The sequence below is a fragment of the Lathamus discolor genome, chromosome 3 (assembly GCF_037157495.1).
Source record: "Lathamus discolor isolate bLatDis1 chromosome 3, bLatDis1.hap1, whole genome shotgun sequence".
Lineage (NCBI taxonomy): Eukaryota > Metazoa > Chordata > Aves > Psittaciformes > Psittacidae > Lathamus > Lathamus discolor.
Window position 1 is genome coordinate 117,549,337 of NC_088886.1, and position 27,515 is coordinate 117,576,851.

Below are 27,515 nucleotides of genomic sequence, written 5' to 3' on the forward strand. Positions count from 1 at the left end.
TGGTGATGATGAACTTCTTCCCTCCCTCCTCCTTCTAGGTGGAAATGTTCCCTGCAGGGGTACTTCCATCTCCAAAGGCAGAAACTGTGCATCCCTGCCTGCCAGAGCACACTCCAGCATGCGAACATCAGCAGCAGACACAAACTGCCATTCAAAACTCCTGTCCAGACAGGTAAGAGCATGAGTACTACTTACCATCTAGATGTAGCACTCCTGCCAGAGTGCCCCACTGGTGATTTGTGTCTGTATGGTGTTAAAAGCCTGAGGACCAAAGAATGAATAAAAAAGCCGTCTCTAGTCCAAATACGTTACATACTATATTATATATATATATATATTGCGCCGTGGAATAACTATACAGAGAATAGGAGTTAGCTGTCTCTTTGCTATGCCTTTCATAAGTTTGTTCCCTCCACTTATCCTCCTCTTTATGGGTCACAGGAGAGATATCTCTCAGCTAGCCTGCTTTTCTTTCTTCCTCTCTTGTCCATAGCTAATTTTACCTCCCCCGTGGCTTCAACTTCCATTTTCAACTAGCACTTACACTGTTATATCTGAAATGCTCCTCTCTGGCCCACACATTATTTTAGCCCATCTCTCTCTCACTTCAATTGTCCCCACTTCGGTCCATCAATGACACCAGCGAGGAGCACTCATGTCTGAACTTCTGTTATACCTTTTCTTTATGCTGTCCCCCTGGAATACTTAACTGGAATTAATATGAAATATCATTCACTTCCCCAGCATTCAGTACTTCCTCGAGATCGACTCCTGCAGTAAGACTCACCTCTGCCTCCTAAAACCAGCCAGACATGGCATCTAGGCTGCATGACTTTCAGTAATACAGACTGCTATTTACTGTCCTCGTTCTTTTAAAAAATAACATTGCATAAACAGCATCACCATCCCATTATGTGTACTGTTAACCTGCACGACCAGTCTGGGCACTATCACCCTTTTTATTGCTCTTTGATCCTTCGCCATTGTTTTGTGATTTTTTAGGTTTTTTTTTTTTACACTTCGCTCGATATACTGATAAGCAACCGCTTTTAGGAATGAAATCTGTCTTATGTGTATATACAGCAACTACATCAGTGAAGGCATTACCATAAAAGTGATGAGAAATAGCACTAAAAGCTAGTTCTCCTACTTTAATCCATTTATCCTACTGTGCCTTCCAATAGTCAAAATGAAGATATGTCCATGGGACCCAGAAAAGAATCAAATTTACATACCACAATAAGACATGAAATACTTACAATTGCAATTGCTTAAGGATAATTTAGACTATGATCCCCTTCTGTGTTACGCTGAAGTATCTCAGCTATTGGAAAGAGTTGATGCACAGAAAAAAATGTATTTTGTGTGACAGAAGAGTCACGAAGAATAAAAGGAATTGCAAATTAAAAGGAGAATGCAGTTGTTCAGGGGATTTGGATACTTGTGATATTTGTACTGGGACCAAAACAATGCTTCTTTTAATAAAGCTGTCATCATCACATATCATATAAATGGCCACTTTTCAGCCCAAAGCACCATACAAACAATGCATCCAATCTGGCAGTCATTACTTAGTTTTCATGCTCATTAGTCTGATCTGACCAGATTTTCTCATCTGTTGTTTAGGTAAGGATCTGGATGCATTTTATGAGGGTGTATCTGTTAGCTCTGCAAAATAGTTTAATGTCTCTCCAATATCAGTATAAGCACCATTATAATATATAGGTTCTCTCTTGGGAATGATGCACATATTCCTCTGAAATCGGCTTTTACCTGCTGTTCAAAGGATAAAAAGGTTCCTTTAAGGTGAGGAATAAAAGTGTAACTGTTAGGTAGCACCCTGATAGTTTAGAAAGCCCCTTCATAATTATGATCTCTCCTATTTCTAACTTGTTATCCAGTCTGGAGCACTCACTTCAGGAATGCCACGCCTACTAGCACTGAAGCTCACTCTGGGTGTACCTCAAACTTAGTGTATGAGTGTCCTTATTGAAACCCATCACCACACAAAATGACTGGGCTGTCTAATGAGAACCTGAGGTAGAAGACCAGAGGAGAAATGAATATGCAGACAGGACAATGGCTCCAGCTGCATATAATTTGCCATTTAAGTGTATTTGAGACAAACAGGAGAGACAGAACAGAGACACTTCCACTGATGTTGTCCATTTGGTACTACTCTGTGGCTACGTTTTCCCAAACAAGTCCATCAAGCCTTACCTTTCAGTGTTCAGCAGATTGAGGGGTTAAGTGGGAAAAAAATGACAATGGTATTTTACAACAGGAAAAAACAGGGAGGAGGTGTCCTAGATTTGCGCTATTTATAAATGAAGACCTTTAGGAAAACTGCATGGGTCTGTCTTTACTATCTTTGAACTCACACTTGGCATCCCCAAAGGTGAACATTTTCAGAGAACAGGATACACTATAATAAAATACTTCTTTAGTTGTTTTACTGAAAAATCTAAACTTTTCCCAGCAAATTACAATTCAAGCATCAGGAAATAAATACAAACATTTACACGACCTGCCGAAAAGCAGCACAGCACAACTCGGTAAGGCTTTAAATAAAGATGACACTTAGCTAACTTAAAATTTCTTCTTACAGGCATATAAATCAGGAGGGACTTAACTCATGTCATGGAGATTCACCAGAGTGAGAGGTAAAAGAGACTCAGTGAATTAAATTATTGAAGAACTTTATCAAAACCAGGCTGAAATTATCTAGGGAGCAGAAAGTAACACTGTAATGGTTCCATTGTGACAATGCTGGCGGGTAACATGCCATAGACCTCTGGAGCTGGATTTTAATATAAAAGCATGTTATTAGAGAGCTATTTTTTAACAAGACTTCTCATTTACTGGAGAAGAAATGCTGCTGCTAATAATAATATTAGAATGAGATATTCCCAAAAGCAGTCACTGACAGGTTAATTCAGCCACTGAAACAAGAAGGTGATGCTATTCTAGAAGTCTTTTTGATACGTAAGAGGAATAAAAGAGCTGGTTATAAAAATAAATCTGGAGTGTGTGATTATATGCCGATTCTAAATTAATCACTGATGTTCGCAGAAACTAGAAAAGGGAGGCTGGCATTTTCAGTCACAGCTCTTGGCTTCAGAAGGGCAACCTCTACCAAGCAAGGGAACCAGCTGGGAAGTCACTAATCACGAGGCTGAAAGACCTGCCTGGGGAAGGAGACCAGAGTTTTTCAGTCAGAGATGCCAGTACTTACAGGGATCCATATGTCAAGTAAGAAATAAAAACCCAAAGGCAGTGTGTCTGGTCCTCACTTCCCAAGGAGACTAATGGACAGAACAAGTCCTGTGGGGATAATGGAGCTCATGTGGAGATGAGTAAATCACAGAGAGAAGCCCCACCTTAAAGCTCAGGAATGGCTGAGAAGGAGAGTGGAGGAGGCAGTGAGGGGCAGCTACCAAAGCCCAGCCAAGTGAACTGCTTCAGAGGATACTAAAACAAGCAACGAAATATGTGTTGGCCACATGAAGAGATAACCTGTAAAGAAGCAGAGCTACTACACAGTGAGGTTGGAGTACAGATTTAAAAAAAAGTAGGTAACTCCAAATTACATGAATACATGCTTCAGTTCTCATTGAAGTCAATGATGATAACCATGCAGAAACTATCACAGCTGAGACGAACACATATCTCAAGAAACAAAGTGCCAGAAAGAGCTGGCATATGAAAATTAACGTGGGGCAGCAAGTTTAAATAAATCAAGCAAGACAAGAACAGTATCATGCAACCAGAAATAATAAATGTCATATCTATATGCTAAAAAATATCGGAGCAACTAACAGTCCTTTCTTCTACACTCAGCAGCAGCACAGCTTTAGAACAATTTTTAAGACAGAGTAATCAAAGCCAGTGAAGCTAGGAGAATTTGGGGAAAATATCACATGGGTTTAACACAGGTAAGGCACACTAATCTGACATCTTCCTTAGAGAAGAAAACTCACTTTTGAGAGAAAGGAAATGAAATCGATCTCAGCTGTCTGATTTTGGTACAGCTTTAACACCATGTCACCTGGGAAGTTATTAGTTCAGTTGAAGAAGATGGGGGATTAGTACAAAAATTTTAAATTGGCCTGAAACTGCTACAGGTGGGACAGTAACAGCAACATTAAGTGGGGAATATCAGGCTGGAGGGAAGTTATTAGCATCACTGCCGAGGGACTGGTCTTAGATCCAGGCTTGGTTAATAATTCACCTGTTATACTGGCACACAAATAGCTTTAGTCCTGTTAAAATTTTACTGAAGACAAGAAGCTAAGTGACATCTTCATACACACAGAATTGGGACGGTGTGGAACAAGAACTGCATGGCACCTTGCCCGCAGTACCAGACAGAGGTTTCAGTTCAATAGTACGGATCACATATTCAAAGACAAAAATCCAAAAATCAAAAAAAACAACCAAACAACCAAACTCAGCCTCGAGAAACTACAGGGGGTATCACCAGATGAAACACCATGCGATGTGGCTGCAAGATAAAACAGAAGAAAATGCAATCCATGGAAGGTATTATCCCAAATCTCCCTGCAAGATAGGATGCAATTACCAGTGTTTTACAAAGCCCTGCTAAGACCCTCTCTAGTACAGTGTGTATAAATCCAGAACCTTAGTTTCCCAGATTCAAACAGAAACAAATACAGAAGAGAAACATCAGGGTGATTGTGAGAATGAAGCTCCCATCTTGCAACAAGAAGCTAAAAGGGTTTGATATGTCTGGAAACAGAACGCTGTGAGGCATGGCTCTCTTATCATTACAGAATAGAGATGTTTTCTCCCTATAAAGTCTGCAGGGCAAGAAAACACCAGGACAGAGCTTTAAGTACTAACGGAAACTTCAGCAAAGATGAGACAGGAAAAAACATCCATCCACTCAGCCTAGGAATGACAAGGTTTTTAAACAGGAGAGGTTGGGACAGTCCTTTTACTGGTGTAATGCAGATCATTAATGCCAAGGCTGAGTTTAATAATGTTTTCAACAGGTTAGTACAGTTGCCTGCAATTTCTGTGACTAAAACAGAGAAGTAAGTCCTGTGTCCTGTGAAAATACCATGAGCATTTCTCATGTGAACCTGGAATAAGACAGTGGGATACCTGCACCTCCCCTTTCCCATGGGTGATCACATTAATTTTCTGGCAAACCTTCAATTAGAAGACAGAACCAACAGACAATTATCTTAATGAAACCTCGAATTAAATGCAAATTAAATTCAAGACCACTGAAGAAGTGATCTTTGACTGGAAGTAGGTAATGAACTGGGTTTTGTCGTTAGCAGTTGTTAACTGGGTTTAGGTAGTTCTGAAATACCAAAGAAAAGATAAATTGGCTTAAGCAGTGACTCACGTAAAGCTATTAAGATAAACTCTGGGGTTTTATGGCTTGTTACAAAATATAATTTTAAAAAATGCAAACAAATAACAACAGACTTGTTCTTAGTAACTGCCTCTAGATGAAAAATGCTTCTTTTTTTCTACTCTGTGCTGTTTGTAACACTGAGTGCTGACAGCTCAGGTACAGGAACCAAGTAAGTCTGGCATGGGAAACCAGAAAGAAGCATCACAGAAGTGGTCTATTCTGGTTTCCATAAAAGCCACTAGGAGTTTTAATCAAATGAATTTAATGGGAATACAAAAAAGCCTGCTATTTAATGGGAGAATTTACCTCCTAACAAATTAGGAAAGATAGGTTACTTTTCGCGATTTAATTACCATTACACATATCAAATACAATAAAACCAGCAACAGTTTTACATGATAAAACTGAAAAGTGAAGGTCTTCCCTAAGCAAAGTCTAACTATTTACACACAGAGAGTTATACAACATAACTAAAATGAAAATAGATGTGGGTTTTCTTTTCCCAGAAAACTTACTGGTGGGACAGTACTGTAACTGAAGCTACAATTTAAACTGAAGGAGCATATAGCAGGGACCTCTGATGATACTTTTATTTTATTTCAAATAGAATTATAACCTGTTACCTCAGGTTATTCTGGGCTCACCTTGTTCTCTGTAATTCATTCCTGGGAGGCATACTCCTTTCCCTTAGAAGCTTGCAGTACAATCCACAGAACATTTCACGTTTGTGTGACTTGGGAGACCTGCTCCAAACTTTCGTACTTTTCCCATTTGCAACAGACAAAACCTTTTTTAAAAAACAAGTGTTCCTTATTTCATGATTTAAAATACGCTCAAATAGTGTTGCAAATACTATTGGACACATTTCAGTTAAGCATGTGGAGACTGACTGCTCCTTTCATTATTAATTCAATTGATAAACATTGGTTCTAGCAAAAAAATTATCTTTTGGGTTTTAGAGTTAAACTTCATCTGTTATCCAGTCTGCAAATTAGATCACAATTCAGTCAAAATATGCAACCTTCTGGTATATGAAATACTAACTATTCTACAGGGAGGTCCATTTCTAGGGCTTTACATATGACTTGGATCAAAGGTCTTGCCTTTGCTGAATAGACAGAAGGGAAATATTATGTAAATTAATACTACATTCTAAAAAAACCAGAGCCAATTCCAGGTGTCTTAAAAGTTAACTGGAATTTGCCTTTATTTAATTAAATGATGAGAGTTAGGCCAGAGACATTTGGTTAGGATAACACAGTAGTTAGTAAAACACTACATGGAAGACAGGACATAGAACTGGTGTTTGCATCTGCTGCCACACAATCAGCCACGAATTTATGGGCACGTTCCAGAAGTGAAGAGCTGCCATAAACCCCAGCCGGCTGGGCAACACAGCCACCAGGCAGCACATAGCAGCTGGAGCACACATCCTAGCACTCACAAAGTACTGATCACCAGTTCAGGCACAGATGATTTACTGTGAATTACAGGGGTTTGGCAGGAAGGAATAAGCCATGCAGAGCCTGGATCCGTACCCAAACTTCTCACAACTGAGCTTAAAGGGCAGCCTTTTGATATGTGGTGTTGCAAGAATTACTACTGTTCGATGCTGTTCTGCACAGCCAGACATGAAGATGTCATAATTCCCTTAATATCAGCAGGAATTGAAAGAAAAGAGTCTTACCTGCAGTTTTAAACACATTGCCAATTCAAAAAACAATACCTGCCACACCCTGATTATTCATTTGATTTGATCACAAATGAGTTTTCATTCAGGTGCATAGAAGTCAGCGTTGCAAGGACTCTGCAGTGTAACAGGCAGTGTGACCTGTTAGAAAGGATTTTTTGGGTTTTTTTGTAATCTGTCTATAATATTTTATTCCAAAACAAGTAAATATTTTAGTGTTATCTGATGGACTTGAGAAATCACCTGTGGAGCCTTCCCTCACTAAGCTCTCAGGTAACTATGGTATGCTACGTCAGGGTTGACAGGGTGAAAACAACGGAATTAAGTTAAAAAAAAAAATATTTGTTCTTCCTCTAGCCGGGATTAATTTCTGAGGTTAGCATGCAGCTATGACCCAAATACAACTTGTACTTAGAATTTCCTCTGTGATAACTAACTATGCTGAAAACGCTGCTGTTTGCATACAACTCCTGAGAGGATACTTATTATGCAAAAATGAAGACATCAGAATGCTGATGAAAATCTGCAAGTCATTTATCAAACACTAACCTGAAATGAATATTAAGAAAAAGCTCTTTTATATGCTAATGTTTAATCCAATTCAGTTTAATCATTACTTTCCTTTCTCCGGACTGATGAGTTGTGTACGTACTGTGCACTGTAAGATACAATCTTCCATATCTCATTCTCAAAAAAACCCAGTTGTTTTGTCAATGGTTGCTCTGGGAACACACAGAATAGAAAATTAATCTTTTCTTATTATTTTACTCACCTGTGAGGCTATCCATAAAGCCTGTTTTGTCTGCCCACCTGCTGATCACTTGGGTAATATCTGGTTTACACGGACCAAGTACTTCCATTCTCTCAACAAGACAAACTATAATTAATTTCTCTGATGGATTTTCTAATGAATATCTATTGCTACTCTAGTTGCTGAAGTATTCACTGATGTTTGTGCTCCAACAAATATGAATCTGTTTATTTACTCTGCAACTTTACATCCAGATACTAACTTGGGAAAAGCAACACAAAAAATAATAATAATAATAAATGCCCATGCATTTAGAAACATGAGGCCCCAAAGTGGCAGCCTGTTTGTTTGGGGCTTTTTGTAATTGTTATTCTTTTACATCAAAACTTGGGTTTAAAATTTGGATTTAAAACTAGGATTTAACTTGTCGAAGAGGACACCATGTACAAGATGCTTAAAATTTTGGCATGAATGTTTTGATCCAGGTCCAGATCCCTACTTACAAAGGAGTAATTCCTTAATAACCGGATTAATAGCAGCAAAGATAGTACCACTTAGTTGTCAGAAGAATTATTTACATATACAAATACGTGTTCCAGATGGCCACTTGAGAGCACATTGAATGTAAATTAAAGCAACAGACTGGATTTATTTTAAGAAATTTTGAAAATCTGCAGACTCACAAAGGGGCATATGTTGGATTTAGTGCGCATTAAGCATTCCCACCAAAACGAAAACCAAAACCAAAACCAAAACCAACTGAGGTGCCTCAGGGAAGTTCGGCCACTGCAGCTGCATTACATGAACATATGCACCAAGAAGCACAGGTCTTCTAATACACTGAATACTGAATGAAAAACCTCAACTCCATGTACTAAATAGAACACTGCATAACAGCATTAGCACATATATATTATTTTCACCAGTTAAGCAGATACATAATAAGATATTATAAAAATAGCATATGACTAGCAGGTCTTTTCAAAGTCTTGCTTAGAAAAGACTGCTAAACCTTACTATTTTAACCAGTACTCTTTTTACTCAGATTCTTCAGAAGAATAATGAAAAGATCTTTATGCCTCGTAGTCAATTAGAAAGTTCATGAACCTCATCCTGCCACTTTAAAAAAGGAAAAATTCTCATCTTTACTTAGTGAAGTAATAATTTAAAACTAACTTAGAAGAGCATAAAGAACACCTAAGCTCAACAGATGTTTGAATAAACTGTCGAATGCAGACTGACCAGCAGAGCTGACATATTATTTGGCTTAGCATTTCTAATTGCCAAAGTTCATACTAACTAGTAACAGTTGTCCACTTCACTAACTCCTGCAGAATAGCCTGGATAAACTCTTTCTGACTATCCGAAAGACATCTACAGTTTTTATCTAATGTGGCATAGGACATTAGCTACATGACTTCATAACTAACCATTTTCATCAAGTAAAACAAATTTCACTATTTTTATTAATGATTGCAAAATATTACTGTCAAGAAAAGGGTTAAAAAAATTCAGGAAAAAGCTTTTGTTTCAGAAACAATTAAGCTTGTTCAGCGACAACACTGTAATTATAATATGAAGTTACTTAGAAAACCCAAATCATAAAAGGAAGGTTAAGCAAAGTTAAGCTTTTTTTGCAGTGATTACTCTTTGCACCAAACAGAGGTGGACTACTGTTAGAACTCAACTGATTTCAAACACATAACCAGCAGGTGGGACTCAGGGAAGGCTCTTCGTGTCCATCCCACCAGAAGTTACAAGAAGCATAAATGAAATCACAGCAAAGCTGAACTAACCAACAGAGGGCAGCTGACTCACAGGTATATGAAATTCTTATTCCTGACAAAAACAGTGGCAAAACTCCTTTACCACCAATGAAATCCAAACAGACATCAAATCTTTTTACCTGAAATCGATAACACTAGGATAGGACAAAGCTTTGCTACTGGAACTACCACGTTTTCAAATAATAATAATAATTGGGAAAGAAAGAGATAAACCTAAGTTCAAATCAGATGAGTGCTCTAAAACATGCAACTCAAAACTTGTTCAATTACAATTTTTCACATTCTGCAGAATTCTCAAGCTAGCCATCTCTGCTATCACTACAAAAGTTGAAGTTTGTATATCGTATTTTTTCTTCAATAGTAACTCATGCAAGAAAAATCTGTTTTTATAATAAATGCTGGTTACAACCTTAATTAAGGAAAATACACAACAGTAACCTACCAACTAAAAAAACAAAGCAACACACCCAACAACCAAACTAAAAAAAGAACATTAAAACTGGTTGTTCTATTGTTTTGACAACAGCATGTGGTTCAATACTGCAGCCAAATTAATTCTCCATTAAAACATAAACGACCATTTTGAGCCTGCTCTTTAAATTATTAAAGTGTAGCTGACATCTGTTTATTGTGAAACCACAAATGAGTCTCATTGCTATTAAAATTAGTCTGTAACTCTAGCAAATACATAGACTGCATTTGCCATCAAACGATAATCGATGCTGAGTAGACTTTATTAAGTGCACTAATATTTAATTATCTTTGGTTCTGAGTTTGAACTCCAAAGCCAATCTGGAACATCTGAGACGGCATTGTGTGCCTCATCTGTCAGTGAGTACCAGGACTCACAAAATGCTCCCTTCATAAAGTGATGTAAGTTTCCTAGTTAAGTTACAATATAGGAAACAGCTGACTCAAAAATAATATAAATTATAGACGGATTAAAAGCCCTCATAACTTTTAATTAAGCAATAAATCATAACAGACTACACAGGACTGCTGATTTATGTACTCCTCATGTGAGAAGCAGTAAATAAAATTAGGCAGGACAGAATATATATCATATTGGAGAAACAGAATCTATCCTTTAGCGTTTCATTCACACATAAAAGTCTGCTCATGTTTAGTTTCTCTATTGGTGCCCATAGCCTGTAACATGTATTTAAAACACAAAAATGTGACACAATTATCAGTAACGATGAAGAGTTAGCTGAGTTTGTGCAAACTCATATTTGCAACTCTTTTCTTAGTGTCCCTGCTAAAACAGTGACTTCAGGAGTCAGGGAGAGCCCCAGACACCTGTACAAGGGAGACAGCTTTGATTTGTCCTTTCTTTCCCCAAACCTACACGTGACTAGAATGAATTTCAACTTTTGGAAAAACAGTCCTTACAAACAACAGACCTTCCTGACATGGGGGTTGTATTTGACAACTGCTCAGAAAGCTGTAATTGGGTCTTGAAATCCAAAAACTCAAAGTGGTTTATATTCCAGCTAGCAATCTGGTAATGCTGACAATCCTGATGCTGTCACCTAAAAAAGATGCAAAATTCATGTATTCAACTTGCAGTTCAAACGCACTCATGTGCTGATGGCAAGTCTGGCACAATCCTTCCAGTCATGTGAGGAGAGATCAAGAGGAGTACAGAAGGTCATTCGCACTTTTATTCTACTGTTTTGGAGGAAGAAACCAATTAAACAATATAAAAAGAAAAAACAAATCCATTCCTGAATCTATCAGTCAGCTACAGTGCATAAAACAAAGCAAACTGAACAAATGATATGGGTGCAATTTCTGGTCAATGGCCAGAAGAAATGCCTGCACCAGAAAAAATATTAACACTTCTTAAGTATTAATCAATGGTAACTGCTGTAGACAGAACAACACAGCAATATTACATACTTTAAGAAAGCAAGATGAGGGTTATTTTAAGTACCATAATGCAAGAGGTGCCTGAGTGTTCCTGGGCTCCTCAGCAGCTCTGACAGATGAATTCATATAGGACATCTTCATGAATATGAGAGAATAACTGGAAATGAAGTTACTGCTCAAACATATTCATAAAGAAGAGTCAGAAAGTAGGAATTTCATGCTCTGAGTGCTTAGGATATATTCACAGCATGCATGTGAGTCAGACCACGCTATAACAAACTCTATTCCTCTTAGAATAAAGACATCCACTGGTATGCAGCCGACCTTAATCTGAGGGCACACAGAATCTACAATATATCTATGAGAAAATTTAGGTTGTCTAAAAGAGTCTGCTATCCACTGGAAAGATGAAGAAAAGTGACCAAAATCTTACTTAATAACCAAGCTAGAGCTGCATACCTGGCAGACAGAACACTGAAGAGCTCCACATAGAGGCCTATATGAAACACACCCAGACTTAGATATTTGGCTGACCAAAGGATATATGAGATGCTCTGCCCTGCTGAGTGGAAACTCATTTCTTTACTGCACTCTTTCCATCATCAGTGCTGGGGCCAGACTGCCATGACATGCTTTCTATAAGCTTCTTCCTAGAATAGCCTCACACTGGGTTTTGATGGTAGTAGACGCTAAATCAGGCCAATGCCGGTACCTAATTTATCAACTCAACTAAACACAACTCAGTCCAACTCAACCTTCGTTCAGGCTGGATGATCTGCACCATGATTCAGGCTGCACACACAAGCTGCTACATTGGACAGACCTGGGTGCCTTCTGCTCAACGCACTCCTCTTCAGTGTCTTGCCAATACCTTGTTGCATTCACATAGAAAAAGTTTTGAAGTAATTATGTGGCAGGTTCTATAGAACTATAAATTACTGTCACTAATTTCATTACTTGACTCAGAATCTATTTCAGAAAAAAATTCCACATTCATGTCTTGTATTATAGCAAACATTATTTTGTAATCTACAAGATAATACTTTGGAAACTGATTTTGTACAGAAAAGAATTATAGAAGACAGTAAAGAAAAGGACAACATGTCCAAATCTTTGTTTAAGTTGCCAAAAGCAAGAAATGGGATACTTCTGTGTAATTCAGACTTTCTGAAGACACGTCATAAAAAACATGATGCCAAATAACACATCTTCTACCAGATGAAAAGGTGAAGATGTGCTAACATCTTTTATTCTGAATACTCTTGAGTTTGTTCCAGTTAGAAAAGACGCTAGGTCCTCATTTTAGGCGTTATGCAGCATTTCCCCTTCCTTAACGATTATAAGCCTAAAACCAAGAACAAATTACACTGCAAAACTTCGCAGAAAAACATAAAACTTTCTAAAAGGAGTGAGGGACAGGAAAAAAAAAATTACATCTGCTGTTAAGGAATAACCAAAGCATCAATCCTTTGTGTTCTCCTGCTCCTAAGACAAAGACAAGCAAGAGTAAGTTCAGTCTCAGTGTTAGACGCTGTCATGCTGATTTACAACATACAGTGTTTGCTGGTCCTCCAACATGACATATTGTCCACAGGAGATTCAACACAAACCAAACTCCTTTCCCTAAAAATTATCGTGCAAACCAATCGAACTCCAGTTCCTTAGGTGAAAAGTTAATACTTTCTCCACTGGGCAACCTGACCTTCTATGGCTGATTTTCGATTTAATTCCATCTCCTCTACAGAGAAATAAACAGGACAAAGCACTTCTGGTATAACTCCTGTCTTTCCTATATTTTGCAGTATGCTATCATATTAAACAACAGATTTATTTTCAACAACAAAGGTAGGAACATCTGGAATTTGGTCCAGAAATAATTATGGGTAAATTTTCAGTTCCACAGATGTAAATGTATTTCTCTTTTACTGCAAAAAGTCCTGTTTTGATACATATTTCATTAAGAACTTGGAAGGGGCTGCAGCAGGCAGGAAAATGTAGTTTAATTAGCACAAGGCTGCTAATTTTTGTAGATTCAGAGTAATTCTAGGAAGAAGACTGGCATTGTAAGATATTTAATTTCACAAAGTGCAAATGTACTCTCACCATTACAGAAAATAGCATTACACTATACATCAAGATACATTATTATTAAAGAGAAGTTTAAAGCAGCTATGTAGAGGGAAAAAAAAAAAGCCAGGTGAAAAAACTCCTGAGGAAATTGTTTAAGCTGCTCAATTTTTTGGAAAGCTAAAGCTTTTCATGAGTGGCAATTGTGAAAATATGCTTATATAACTCTTTACTCAACAGAAAACCTGCAGAAGAAATGAAAATCAAGTGTGGATAGCTACTGAAGCTGCATAAAAAATTAATATATGCTGGGAATTAGAGTAGATGCTACAGGGTTATTATGCCGAAGGACAACATGGGAAATGGCTGTATTTACCTTTTGAAGCGAAGCAGTATCCACCCACATAGTGGATTCTCCAGACACTCACTTGAGGAAGAAGAGACAGTTCTCAGAGTACACAGATTTGTCTTGCTACTTTTGCTTATTCAATGAACTAAATTACTGTTCAGTATCAAAAGTTACAGTCACAGGAAAAAAGAAGTAAGGAAACCAAGAGTTTCTTGTTATTTTGTGACAATGAAAATTCTACTGCATTAATATAGCAGGGAAAAACCCCTTTCATTTTTATGATACTGTAAATCCACACTAGAATCAGAGGACAATTATTATTATTTTTTTTAACGCTGCAATTCCTTCCTTTAAGGCAGAGTGGGAGGAAATCAGACCTTCTGAAGGTAACACCAAGATTAACAATAGGATTTTTGTTTGCAAAGTTAAGTTGTACACAAAGCAAATGAGTGTTGACAGGCAGACCCAGAGGAAGATATAGGTTAGACATGTCCTTGCATGCAACAGAAAGGTATCTCACACAGCTGATGAATAGCAATATAGGACTAGGCTCAGAAATAAACTACAGGCAGCTGAAATCTGAAGTTGCTAAGCCACTGGCCATCATATTTGAAAAATCATGGCAGTCAGGTGAAGCTCCCGACGACTGGAAAAAGGGAAATATAACCCCCATTTTCAAGAAGGGGAAAATGGAAGACCCGGGGAATTACAGACCAGTCAGTCTCACCTCTGTGCCTGGTAAAATCTTGGAGCACATTCTCCTGGACAACATGCTAAGGCACATGAAGAACAACAAGGTGCTTGGTGACAGCCAGCATGGCTTCACTAGGGGGAAATCCTGCCTGACCAATTTGGTGGCCTTCTATGATGGGGCTACAGAATTGATGGATAAGGGTAAAGCAGTTGACGTCATCTACCTGGACTTGTGCAAAGCATATGACACTGTTCCACACGACATCCTTCTCTCTAAATTGGAGAGATATCAATTTGATGGATGGACCACTCAGTGGATAAAGAACTGGCTGGACGGCCGCACACAAAGAGTTGTGGTCAGTGGCTCGATGTCTGGCTGGAGACCGGTAACGAGTGGTGTCCCTCAGGGATCGGTGTTGGGACCTGTCTTGTTTAACATCTTCGTCCATCTTCGTCGCTGACATGGACAGTGGGATTGAGTGCGCCCTCAGCAAGTTTGCCGATGACACCAAGCTGTGTGGTCCGGTTGATATGCTGGAGGGAAGAGATGCCATCCAGAGGGACCTTGACACTCTTGTGAGGTGGGCTGATGCCAACCTTATGAAGTTCAACCACGACAAGTGCAGGGTCCTACACCTGGGTCGGAGCAATCCCAGGCACAGCTACAGACTGGGCAAAGAAGAGATTCAGAGCGGCCCTGCAGAGAAGGACTTGGGGGTGCTGGTCGATGAGAAAATGAACATGAGCCGGCTTCAGTGTGCACTTGCAGCCCAGAAAGCCAACCGTATCCTGGGCTGCATCAAAAGCAGTGTGACCAGCAGGTCGAAGGAGGTGATCCTGCCCCTCTACTCTGCTCTTGTGAGACCTCACCTGGAGTATTGTGTGCAGTTCTGGTGTCCTCAACATAAAAAGGACATGGAACTGCTGGAACAAGTCCAGAGGAGGGCCACGAGGATGATCAGGGGACTGGAGCACCTCCCGCATGAAGACAGGCTGAGGAAGTTGGGGCTTTTCAGCCTGGAGAAAAGAAGGCTGTGTGGAGACCTCATAGCAACCTTCCAGTACCTGAAGGGGGCCTATAGGGATGCTGGGGAGGGACTCTTTGTCAGGGACTGTAGTGACAGGACAAGACGTAATGGGTTAAAACTTAAACAGGGGAAGTTTAGATTGGATATAAGGAGGAAATTCTTTCCTGTTAGGGTGGTGAGACACTGGAATCGGTTGCCCAGGGAGGTTGTGAGTGCTCCATCCCTGGCGGTGTTCAAGGCCAGGTTGGATGAAGCCTTGTGTTGGATGGTTTAGTGAGAGGTGTCCCTGTCCATGGCAGGGGGGTTGGAACTAGATGATCTTGAGGTCCTTTCCAACCCTAACCATTCTATGATTCTATGATTCTATGAGACAAAGACATTTTTATCACCTCAAAAGAGTTCAGTGACATTTTTGAAAATTAGAAATCTCTATTATAAAAAGAAGTGCTTTACAAGGAGCTATTTATAGCTAATACATTATTAATAATATTCGCAAAAAACAGATTCTGATACTGAGACACAAGGGTTATATATGCAACTCACTATCCATGGATTGTGATACAGCTCGTACCCATGAGTTAATTCAGTGACAGCAGTGAAAGACATTGGGTTCAAACTTAACTTCTAATACAGGAGCCTAACAGTTTTGAAAATGCTTCATACAGCATGTATATGCATACATAGATAGGTATAAAAGATATATTTACACAAAGGAATAGTACAACCAAGTACTACAGCAAAACAAAGCATGAAAATCAACTCTTTTATAGTCAGACACAGTCACAATTAAGAGAATAAATATGATTTTAATAATTTCCAATCAGATAGGTGACAAAGGTAAATGAAAGATTGCAAGTATTTTATGTCAGCAAGTAAGGACAGGAACGTAAATGAAAGAAGGAAAACAGGTGAAAGACAGTGGTGTTATATGTTGCTATTCAGAAACTTGATTGTATACAAAATTATAGCTCTGAGAACAGTTACAGACCTAAAAACAAATGCATCTTGTTTCATTCCAGTGCCCTGTGATAAGCTACGTCACACTGCTCTTCCTTAGGCAAAGTTCCTTTGACACAGTCTAAGGGCATTTCTGGATAATGGAGACTTAGACTGGCAAATGTGAGCCAAAAATTGCCCAGAGGAATGGCGACTGAATGCAAGCAAGCCTGTGTTGGTTTTCTTTGGTTTGTTTTTTTTTTTTGGAAATGGTAAAAGCCTTTTCTTTAACAGAAAGAAACAAAAGGCCTTTCTGAACAGACCTTTCCTAACATTACAGATTAGAAAAAGGGAAAGAACACAAAACCCTCCTCTCCACCTCTAGCCCAAGCCCAGCGTTGCCTTGCAAGAGATTGTGACTTTGACAGTTAACAGCAGTCTCCAAGCCCATCCAATTTTATCCATTCTAATGGTGAGGTTTTAAAGCCTATAATTTTGTAAGATTTTCACTTATGAAAAGGAATCTGAAATTTTTTTTTTGTTGATTAAAAAAAAATTAAATGTTTTCTCTGAAGTGCGAGGATTAAACCAGTCAATTTCTACAAAAAAGTTACAAGAAATTCATACATCACACCTGCATCTGAGAGATCTGATCTGTAAATCCACTGCCTTCCTTTTCCCTTTCATTAACTTCTGTATGCAATTTCAGGAAAAGTACTTGCAGTCATAATGTGCAAGGTGTCTGTATTCCTCATATTCTAGAGTGAACACTGGAAAATGTCATTAAGAATGAAATATTCATTTTAAAGAAAGCAGTAAGTTTAAATTTCAAAACTATTACATTTTTTTTCTTCTATGCCTGCTGTTACAAATGCTCCCAATCCTTTAAAAATGCTTGTTTAAATATATACAGTGTATATATAAAGGGAATAAACTACTTGCTATGATATTTGTTCTTTAGCAGGACTGGGTAAGAGAGAGGGGGAGGAAGGAGAAGGAGGGAGAATCTTGACAAGAATATATATTACAGCAATCAATAAAAAAATTATCCTTGGAATTCTTGAGTCTTTAAAATAAGATGCATTTTCTTGTAGTAATCATAAAAACCTATAAAAGAATATTCAAGCAATAAACCCCCCATAATTCATATTTAACCTTTCATCATGTAGAACTACATATTAAATAGCTTAGAAACTGCATGCTGTGTAAGTGCACTCAAATAAGAGTAGAAATAGAAAAATGTAAATGCTACATCTCTTTTAACATGCATTGCACAGCCAAGAACATCTGCCAGCTGACCCCATAATCCAATTGGCTCTTCAGAAGCAATCATATCTTTATACAAGAGTTTCAGGGCTCCTACATGCAATACCTATTTTCTTTAAGAGATAGAGCAAAAGGTAGTTAGCCGACTCTTCAACAATTTTCAGAGGTACAAAACGAGAGTAATTCAACATATGACACGGATCTGCACTAAAATACTGTCATCTCTTCCCCCAGATATTGTAATAATCTTTTAATTTCACAGGGCAACAACACAGAGGAAGTTTAAGGCTGCAGTGACTATATCATATCAGTACACCAAGTGCATACAGCCCATGCAAACTGTTTGTCGCTTAGAAAATAATAAACCCTAGAATAAAATCTGTAAGGGCACAACTTAGCTCATCACCTATAATGAGAAAAAACACATAAAAGCTGAATTAATTCTCCTAACTCTGATTTTGCATCTCACAACCACTGCAAAAGAAGTGAACTGCTCAACAGGCTCTACAGGCTGGGGTGGGGAGAATGACATCTGACAGAACGGCTTCAAAATCGGAAGAGCCAAAACCCCTGTGGAACCAAAACCTTTGTGGAATTAAGAGTATAAACCCCATGGAATATCATGCAATAATAGGATATGTCATTATCTCAGTATGAAACTAAACTTTTGCTAAAAAGTTCTGTCCTAAATACACAAGCAGGCTGTACGACTGTCAAGATGAACTGACTCTAGGAGGATAGTCTTGTTTATGTGACTCAAATAATCATTTACATCATCAGATCAATTGTTTTTATCACGCAAACTGCCCCTCTCTCCAAAGCAGTAGCTTTGCTAACATATGTGTATTGGCAGGGCCTCAGACACGGTGGGAAATGGTAAGAGAGAATTGCTGTAACAGTGTTTCAAGTAATGCTCTGTCTAGGTAAATTTATGTCAAATATCTGAAAGGCATTAAAAAAAAAAAAAAGCCATAAAGGGGTCTGCCAAGAGGCCTAGAAAACACCCCTCACAAGAGCAGGGTAAAAAGATTATTTGGCTTAATGAAAAAAAGACACAAACTGACTGAGGGCTTTAATTATAAGACACTGGAAAATGCAGAGTTTGCCAAAGTAACTGATTAAGCAATGTCAATACCCAAGCTCAGAAGCAATAATTAAAAAACAACCAACCAACTAGAAACAATCCCCCCACCAAAAAAAACCCCATCAAAACCTAAAAATACAATAGAAAATAGTAAGGGACATGGAGGAGTTTATTATTTGTTCTAAGTTTATGCAATATCTTTATAAAATGCGAAAACCACAATATAGCACAGTAACCAGTGAAAGAGCAAATATCAGCACCAAGGTGATTTAGCTTTTCCCATGTCTGATATCAAACAGAAGCAAGTATTTTACAGCAGGTATTTCACCAAGATTATATAAAAATAACTAAGATGTCACATATTTGTATGTAAAGAATCTATAGAGCTCTGCTTTAGGCTTTAAACCCTGACCAGACCAAAGGAAACAGAAGATATTCTGCCTTGCCATGGATTAATAATATGTGTCCAGCTTAGCTAATCAGCAGTGGGATAGCTAATTTAGTTTACCATCTGGGTAGGCAACTTGTGCATGCTGCAGTGTACCTAAGGACCTCAGTGTGTTTAAATCTGTGCTGGAAGTCAAAGTCCAGTGGGGGCAGAGCAAAACCTCTTCTGAACTGTGCAAAGGATTTTGAGAAGTGTTTGAGGAGGCAAGGAATAGAATATTAATGCAATATCTGTATACTTGTGCATACCTAATTGTACATATGTTTTTACACATATGTATATACACACATTTTTCTTATTAGCACAACAATTTCTTCTTACTTTAAAAGCTCTGAAATACATAGCATCGGATTCAATCCTATAAATCTAAATTGGAAACAGGTAATCCATTTGTGCACTAAACCAGCTAGAAATAGTTACTGTTGCTATCCTAAAAAAGAACCCAAACCCACATACAAAGAAACAAAAAAGGCCCAAAACCCACCCAAACAAAAAAAAAAAAAAAAGCACTTGGAAAAAGAAAGTCACAAATCTAAAGAAACATACCTTAATGTAATTCTAAGGTGTCACTATCTGAGCTTGCAATAGAAAGCCCTCTAACGAATTCAGTGGGTTTTATATCAAGACGTGTGTTCCCAACAAAGTGGCAAAACCCACCAACTATGTTTATATTAATACCAGCCGCAGCACTTTACAAGCACAGTGCACCAATAAACTGTACAAAGACATAATTTCTAAGTTTAAACAACTTCTTTCCTTTAATATCTTCTGAAAGGCTTTTGAAACTAGCAAATCTAATGTGTATGGGAATAGGTAACACTTTATAGCAGTAAGTTTACTTTTAATGGAAGTAGTCTGCTGTGTCTATGGGTAAAAACCCCGGTATCTTTTCATTACAAAGGAGCTTATTGTTACCATACAACTTACTGAGGGATTTCATTTTGCCTCTTTGGTGATCTGTCTGATCTATTAAGAAAAGCACTGAGGTACGGACAACATATACTTTATTGCAGTTTTATATTTTTGTAGTCCCTGCTGCTTCCGTTAGGCTACTGCCTATGAATTTCAAATACTAATCAGGAAAAAGAAAAGTATTTACCAAGCTTCTCACAAAAAAGAAAAAAAAAAGGAATAAAAGAAAAGTGAAAAAAATGAGGCAAGTTGAGAATCAGGCGTTAGAAGTGGTGCTGCAACTCGGGACAGGACTGCTGCAGCAACGCTTGTGCAGAAAAACAACTGGACCCAGCACCTCTAGCACCTACAAGCCGCTGCACAAATAAATCTTTGTATGAATACTATTAAAGTCTTTCTACACATACCATGCAACATATTATATATACATTCATAACATATTTTTGAAATCCCTACAGCATAACTGTTTCTGTCCAATTAATTTTCATAGTTGAATCTAAAATAAAGGACAGGCAAAACTAAATGGTACTTCATCAGTGTTAATTAGCATTGAGAATTAATCAGCAAATGTAGGAAATCACTATTAGTTTTGCAGAAATACATACAGCATTAAGTAGCATTTAATAGATGCTGATTTTTTCTTAAAAGTAGCAGTTTAGAGATTACTTTCCTCAGACAGGATACCTCAATATTGAATACACAGAAATTAATGTTCAGGGGAACTTGTGTTATGTTGAAAGATGTTGCTAAAAATGGGAATATATATATTTAACAAATGCTTCTGCAGCAACCACAGTCTCAGAGAGAATTAAGAAGTTCTAAAATATCCATGCTATCTGAGCTCTCTGATGCCTATATACTGTCCAGGTGGGATTACTCATCCAGGGCTTCCTGTGCTCTGGGAGGGAGATAAATATTTCTTCATATAAGGCGTATGTGTTTCTGGTCAAATTCTGCTGTTACATGAGCATCTCCCCCTCAGTCCTCAAGAAGTTTGAGGACTGCCTACAACATCTAACACACGATGTGACCCCAAAGATAATTCCTATTTTTAATTTCTTCACCAACACAACACCTTTCCATCACAACTGAAAATACAGTAAGTACAGACAGAATTCTGTTAGCTATTTAACGCTGCTCACCTGATTCTTGAGATCCAGCTTTGGGCAGGGACGACCTCCATTGTAAGGCTTCTGCTTGAGCCACTTGTATCGGACTTTCATCCCCGGTCCACAAGAAGAGCTGCAAGGGGACCAACTGGACCAATCGCTTAATTTGCAATCAAACGGGCAAGGGACTGTGCAAGATTCTTCAATGTAACCTAAACCAAAAATTTAAGAAAGGTTTTAATCACCTCAGCTAATGAATTCTGATCCTCTGTTGTCTCACAGCAATCTGTGTAATCAACACAAAATGAGAACTTCTGAAAGAGGAGACATTTGGCAGGCTGACAACACCTTCCTAACACAAGATTATGGTATTATTATTTGTAAAGAACAGCAGTGACTAAATCTAATTTCTACTTGGTTTAGTCCAATAAAGGCTGGGATAAAACTGACTGATATAAAGGACTCATACTTGCCAAAGTATCTGTTGTGAAGCTGGTGGTCATCAACAGGTAGTAATTATCTTCCCTATGAGATTGTGGCCATAATGCTAGCTATCTCCACAGCTGGCATAGGCAAGGAGTCAGAGGCTCTCTTCCCAGCAGACAGAACCAGTGGAGGCACTGTGCTGTTAGCAGCTCGCACATGTGTGTAAGGGACCTGCCTGCAGCCTGCCAGCTGGAGCAGTGTCGAATTCTTAAGTTTAAAATTTTCTCTTTTCCTTTTTTGTGTTGGGAGGGACCTTAAAGCTCACCTGGTTTCACCCCCCGTGCCACAGGCAGGGACACCTTCCACTAGACCAGGTTGCTCAAAGGGCCATCCAACCTTGAACACTTCCAGGGATGGATGGGGCAGCCACAACTTCTCTGGGCAACCTGTTCCAGTGCCTCACCACACACACAGTGAACAACTTCTTCCTTGTATCTAATCTAAATATACCCTCTTCTAGTTTAAAGCCATTACCCCTTGTCCTATCATTACTTGCTCTTACAGAAAGTCCCTCTACAACATTCTTCTAGGCCACTTTAGGTACTGGAAGATGTAATTCTTGGGAGAAGCAGATGAAACCTGCTTCCCACTTCTTTCTGGTAGTTCTCTTTATACATCATTTTATACAACTGTTTTGCCTATTCTAGGCTTCATAAATGGCATTTTGAAGCCTTTTTTTACCTTAACCTGGCTTGATATATAAGTCCTTCCAAGATCATTACCTCTTAAAATCAGAATTCCAGACCTCTGAAGGACCAACACCTTGTCAAATTAAAATACAACAGAGTTACTCTGGGAAAAAACAAGGTTCCTCCATAGAGGCACAATGCCATATCTGTTTTAGGAGCTGGCATATGGGAAAAGAGATTCTGCAGAGCCCAGCACTGGCCATGGAGCTCCTGGTGGGCAGATAGGCAGTGGAGGGTCACTAAACCCTAGGGGCCTCTGGGAAATTACTGGCACCAGTCTCAGGCTGGCAGTCTGGAATAACTCCTGCATCTTCCTGCTTACCATGCTGCATTCGTTCTCCTTGAGTTTCTATTATCTGCTTGTCATGTCTGTATATACTATTTTAATTTAAACAAAAAAGAGATTTCATGTTAGACCATGAAAGTCAGCGGCTGATAAGATCAGCCTTTATTAAAGGCAGCTTGAACCCTCTGACAACCCTGGAAATGATGGTCATGGAAATAACTGAATTTCATCCCTACCGTATTTCTGATGTTTCTCATTTTTATGCCTTCTTTCTGTTTGTTTTTCATCGCATTAACACTCCTTCTACATCCCCTACCTACAGAATACCAAATTAGCTCATTCAATTACTCTTTCATGAAGGGTTTCCCCACTCTATCAAGGTGACAGTCACTGCAGCAGAGAGGGAAAAAAACCCAAACAACCCACAAACAACAAAGACCAGAAAAACCTAACACAGAAGCAACTGTCCTCTAAAACTCCCAGACAACAACCCCAAAACACTCAGAAACACTAAGGCTGAAACACAATGATTATTCCAGCCTGGAGCTGTATTTACTGGCTTTGCCATACCTGAATCTGTGCCTTACTCCAAACCAGGACTGTGTTACATCTTGAGCATTGATCCATGGCAGCAGTATGCTGCCTCTGTCCTGGTCTTCACACTGAAGTCAGCATCAAGAAAGGTTTCAGACTAATTTAGGTATCCCCTACCAGAAAACATTCTCTTTCTAGAAGAAGCACAAAAAATGCTGATGCCGTTTTTCTAAACAGTGCCTTAAAAATGCTAGAAACAACAGTTCCTTCTTTCAGTTCACTGATGCCGTATTTCTTTTTTTTCTTCATGATGGTACTGTTCCCTCTTCCTTTACAGCGGCCACCCCGCACCCTGACAGCTGCAATCATTTCCCTGGTAATTCATGCTGTAACTCTTCCCTAAAGGTGCAGACCTGTCCCCATATGGTGTTCTGATCTTTCTTTGCTACCTTTTATCTCCATGTGCTGCATTACCTTTTCATTTGCAGCTCCAAAGCCACCAGAATTGGGTATCTTAGTTATTTCTGACCACAAGAACATCATGGGGGGGTGGGGAGAGAGAGGAAATTAGAGAAAACTGAGGTCTAACAGAAGTTGTAGTATTATAGAAACCTTTTTAGGGTTTCTCCTTTCAGGATGGTTGGCATGCAGAGAATCCACTCCATCATGGTTCCCTATGTGACACACCCTGCTATCCTAGAGGAGCAATGGAGGGTGGAGCAGAATGACACCGTAGCCTGTTGTACTCCCTGCAGGATTGGGAACTTGATGGTACCATGAAGCTGATAAGCTGCACGTCAGTTGTCAAATGGAAACTATAAGAGATGATGTCAGTTGCTAAGCCAACAACTGTGGGAAAATCATAGAATCACAAAATCACAGAACGGTTTGGGTTGGAAAGGACCTTTAGATTATCTAGTTCCAACCCTCTGCCATGAGGACTAGACCATGTCATCCAAGGTGCTGTCTAACCTGGCCCTGAACACTGCCAGGGATGGAGCATTCACTATTTCTTTGGGAAACCTGTCCCAGTGCCTCACCACCCTCACAGTAAAGAACTTCTTCCTTATATCCAACCTGAACTTTCCTTGTTGAAGTTTAAGCCCATTATGCCTTGTCCTATCACTTTCCTAATCTCATTATAATACTAATGCACACCTCCATCTCAAAGTCACCCACCTCCAAGGTACGACCACCCCTCACTGAGCATGTGCTTTGTATTTTTTATTGGCTATATCTTTAAACAAGTAGTGAGAGGATTTTACACCAATCAATAATAAAATAATGTATGAGTAGACTCACTCAAGCTCCACCTGGAAACATAGAAGTGAATGAGGGTGGGGGAGACAGGGCAGACTCCATCGTAACTTCTGGGATCAGCCGATGGGCTGAACCTGTTTCCTCCACCACAGGTATGCCTATTGGGTATGAACTTTATCTAATGGATGTTAAATAACTAACTCATGCTAGCTGTTATTAGTGATTATAGTCTGGTTGTTTATCAGTTCAGGCTTGTTTTTGCCGACAGTCTCTATCACCAGCAATCACAAACATTAATTAGTCATGATTCTACATTAATAGTGTGATTCCATAAACTATTAGTGTTGGTCCTTCATGGGCACTAGCATTCGCCTTCAGCAGGTAACATATTCAAATAAAGCGGGAAGAACTGCTCAGGGGTCCCCCCTTATGCTGCTAGCATGTTTCCCTGAACAAGTCAGTCAAATCACCAGATCCAGCATGACTGCTCACTGAAGGGTCCCTATAATGGAATGCTGACAGACTGGCCAGGCACAAGGGTCTCAGCTTTCCTGTGGAGCTGATAGACAGTTGACAAAATCTCCCTGCCCTTCACGTGACACCAACTCAATCCATTACCATGGCGTTTGCATATATTTTAACTTTGCATGCTTTGTATTCTCATCTAGGTGAGGTTATAGCCATGCACACACATGCACAAATATTTTCAAAACAGATTTGCTAATTTTCCCTAAATGAAACTCTCAAATATCCCACTAATATTCTAATCCACCTGCTTAGGTTGCCACTCAAAGCAATTCATAATACATTATGATAAGTAAAAGAAATTTTGTCATGATAGATTTATGAGAAGCATTTCCTAGGCAGTTCTCCAAAGAGTTCTGTTCCACCACCGTATGAAATATCATTTTTTTCTTGGGTTGTGTGACAGCCTAGGTAATTAACTCTCAACAGAAAGTGCCTTGTTTCAAAGTAGAATTAGACAGAGGGGTTATCAACATATCAGTGAAGGCAAAATGGGCTAAGCCCATTGGCAATTCAAGACCTACCTCTACAGTAAAAAGAAATATAAGAAAATAAAAGAAATATAATGCAAAAAATTATAAATAAGAGGAAGGAAAAGTTATAATAAACAAAAGAGGCCTATTGTATTCCATCCCTGGGAGATCTCTCATCAGACCACAGAATTTCTAAAGGTTTCCTGTTGCTAAGAGGCCAGTTCATTACCTTTTGAGTTTCCTCACCCATATTTCTAAATTACATTACGTATAAACAACTAATAGAGCATTAAATTACCATACTGCCCAGAGGAAGCCAATTTTCCATATTGAATAATGCTTCAGAATCAAAATGGGAACATAACTTACTTTCAAGCTCTTCTCACAGGCTGCCATTACTTCTGTGAATAACTTGAGGGTAATCCTACGCCAAGATACCCAAGGATCAAAGTTTTCATTCAACAAACTTTGCCTCCGAAAGTCTTTTTGTGATGTATCCCCTCTGCTCAGATAGGGGATGCCTTTATAGATACCTTTTTATGAGAACTAGTAAATAATGTTGTACTCATTGCCCATGCGAACAGGATGTTGGATTTTTTTTTTCGTTAGGAGCCAAGCAATGGCTTGCCATTGTCAGGTGACTGAAAAGACACACAATATTCCTAGTATTGGCATGCCTAGAAAACTTGTAACAAGGGAGATATGCTATTAAAAGCAACCTACTAACAAAGAATTCTACATTCAGGGTATTACCCAGAGAAAAAATTCTTACCATAACAGAATATGAATAAAGGATATAACATAAACACATTTCTGAGTCATTGTCGCTCAGCCTGGGGAGACTAGGTTGAGTTTACGCAGCTGCTTTTGTCAATGTCATCCTGAAACATCTCACTCATTCCTCATTTTTCTTTCTTCTGCAGAACCTGATACCAAAAAGCTGAGTTTCCGAGACATTCTATGGAAACAGATGTCCTCTTCTTCCCAGCCATATTCAGCCTGTTTTCTATGTGTTCTTATATTATTACTTGAAGCTTCCTTTAACCTCTTTTGGTCCTCAAAATTTCAATTACCATTAAAATAAACCCCATTCAATTTAGAAACAACATAGAAGAGCCTCAGTCCTATCTGAACCAAGAGCAGGCTCCTGAACACCACAGAGTTGGAGCTGCACACAAGATATCACAGGAGATAGTAATAGAAACACCAGTGCATGGCATATTTAAGTAGGCACTTTGAAATATACTACTGGGAATAGTCCTGAATTGGCAGGAAAAATGAGCTGGATGATCAAATAAGCCTTTTCAATGTTTAAGAGCTACTGTGTTATTACTGAGACACTGCCAACATAATGGGATGAACAAATGCATTTACCTAGGCTGCACAGCTCATTTTACTATTATTTATTCATTTAGAACAATGTGTTTGTTGCTCTACAACCCACAAATGGAGTCTCTTCCTTAAAAAGTTTATAATAAACAAAGCACCCACAGCTTACACAGGATGTACTGGGAAGGCTTAAACACACAATGTAGCACGCACCACCCATCGCTACTTGTCTCATTTCTTCTGTGCAGCCCAAGAGACAAAGCAATAGCAGGCAGATGAATAAAGCGAGGATGACGGTCTGGTAGGTGTCAGAAGTTATGGCTCTAATACATGGTGTAAGGACTGTTGTCTCATTTTTACTGCGTAACCCAAAAGAGCCATAGCAATAGGAGGCAGCTGGACGATGGGCGGGTAGGTGTCAGCAGTGCAGAAGCACAAAGAGGCTGTGGGTTGCACTGCAGTGCTGGAGAGAATTTTGGCAGCAGCCCAATTTCTTTCCCACCTACACAAGATGCCATACATACCACATCAGACACAGCCAGCAAGGGGCTG

General features: G+C 38.9%; 1 protein-coding gene across 6 annotated transcripts in view; it reads right to left on the reverse strand.

Annotated features, from left to right (window-relative positions):
• The window catches only part of THSD7B (thrombospondin type 1 domain containing 7B), a 340,543-nt gene that overhangs the window by 62,231 nt on the left and 250,797 nt on the right, over window positions 1–27,515 (reverse strand). For all 6 annotated transcript variants that reach the window (XM_065671287.1, XM_065671292.1, XM_065671289.1 and 3 more), the window contains exon 16: window positions 21,415–21,593. In XM_065671287.1, the coding sequence (XP_065527359.1) occupies window positions 21,415–21,593 (179 nt within the window). The remainder of the gene's footprint in view (window positions 1–21,414; window positions 21,594–27,515) is intronic.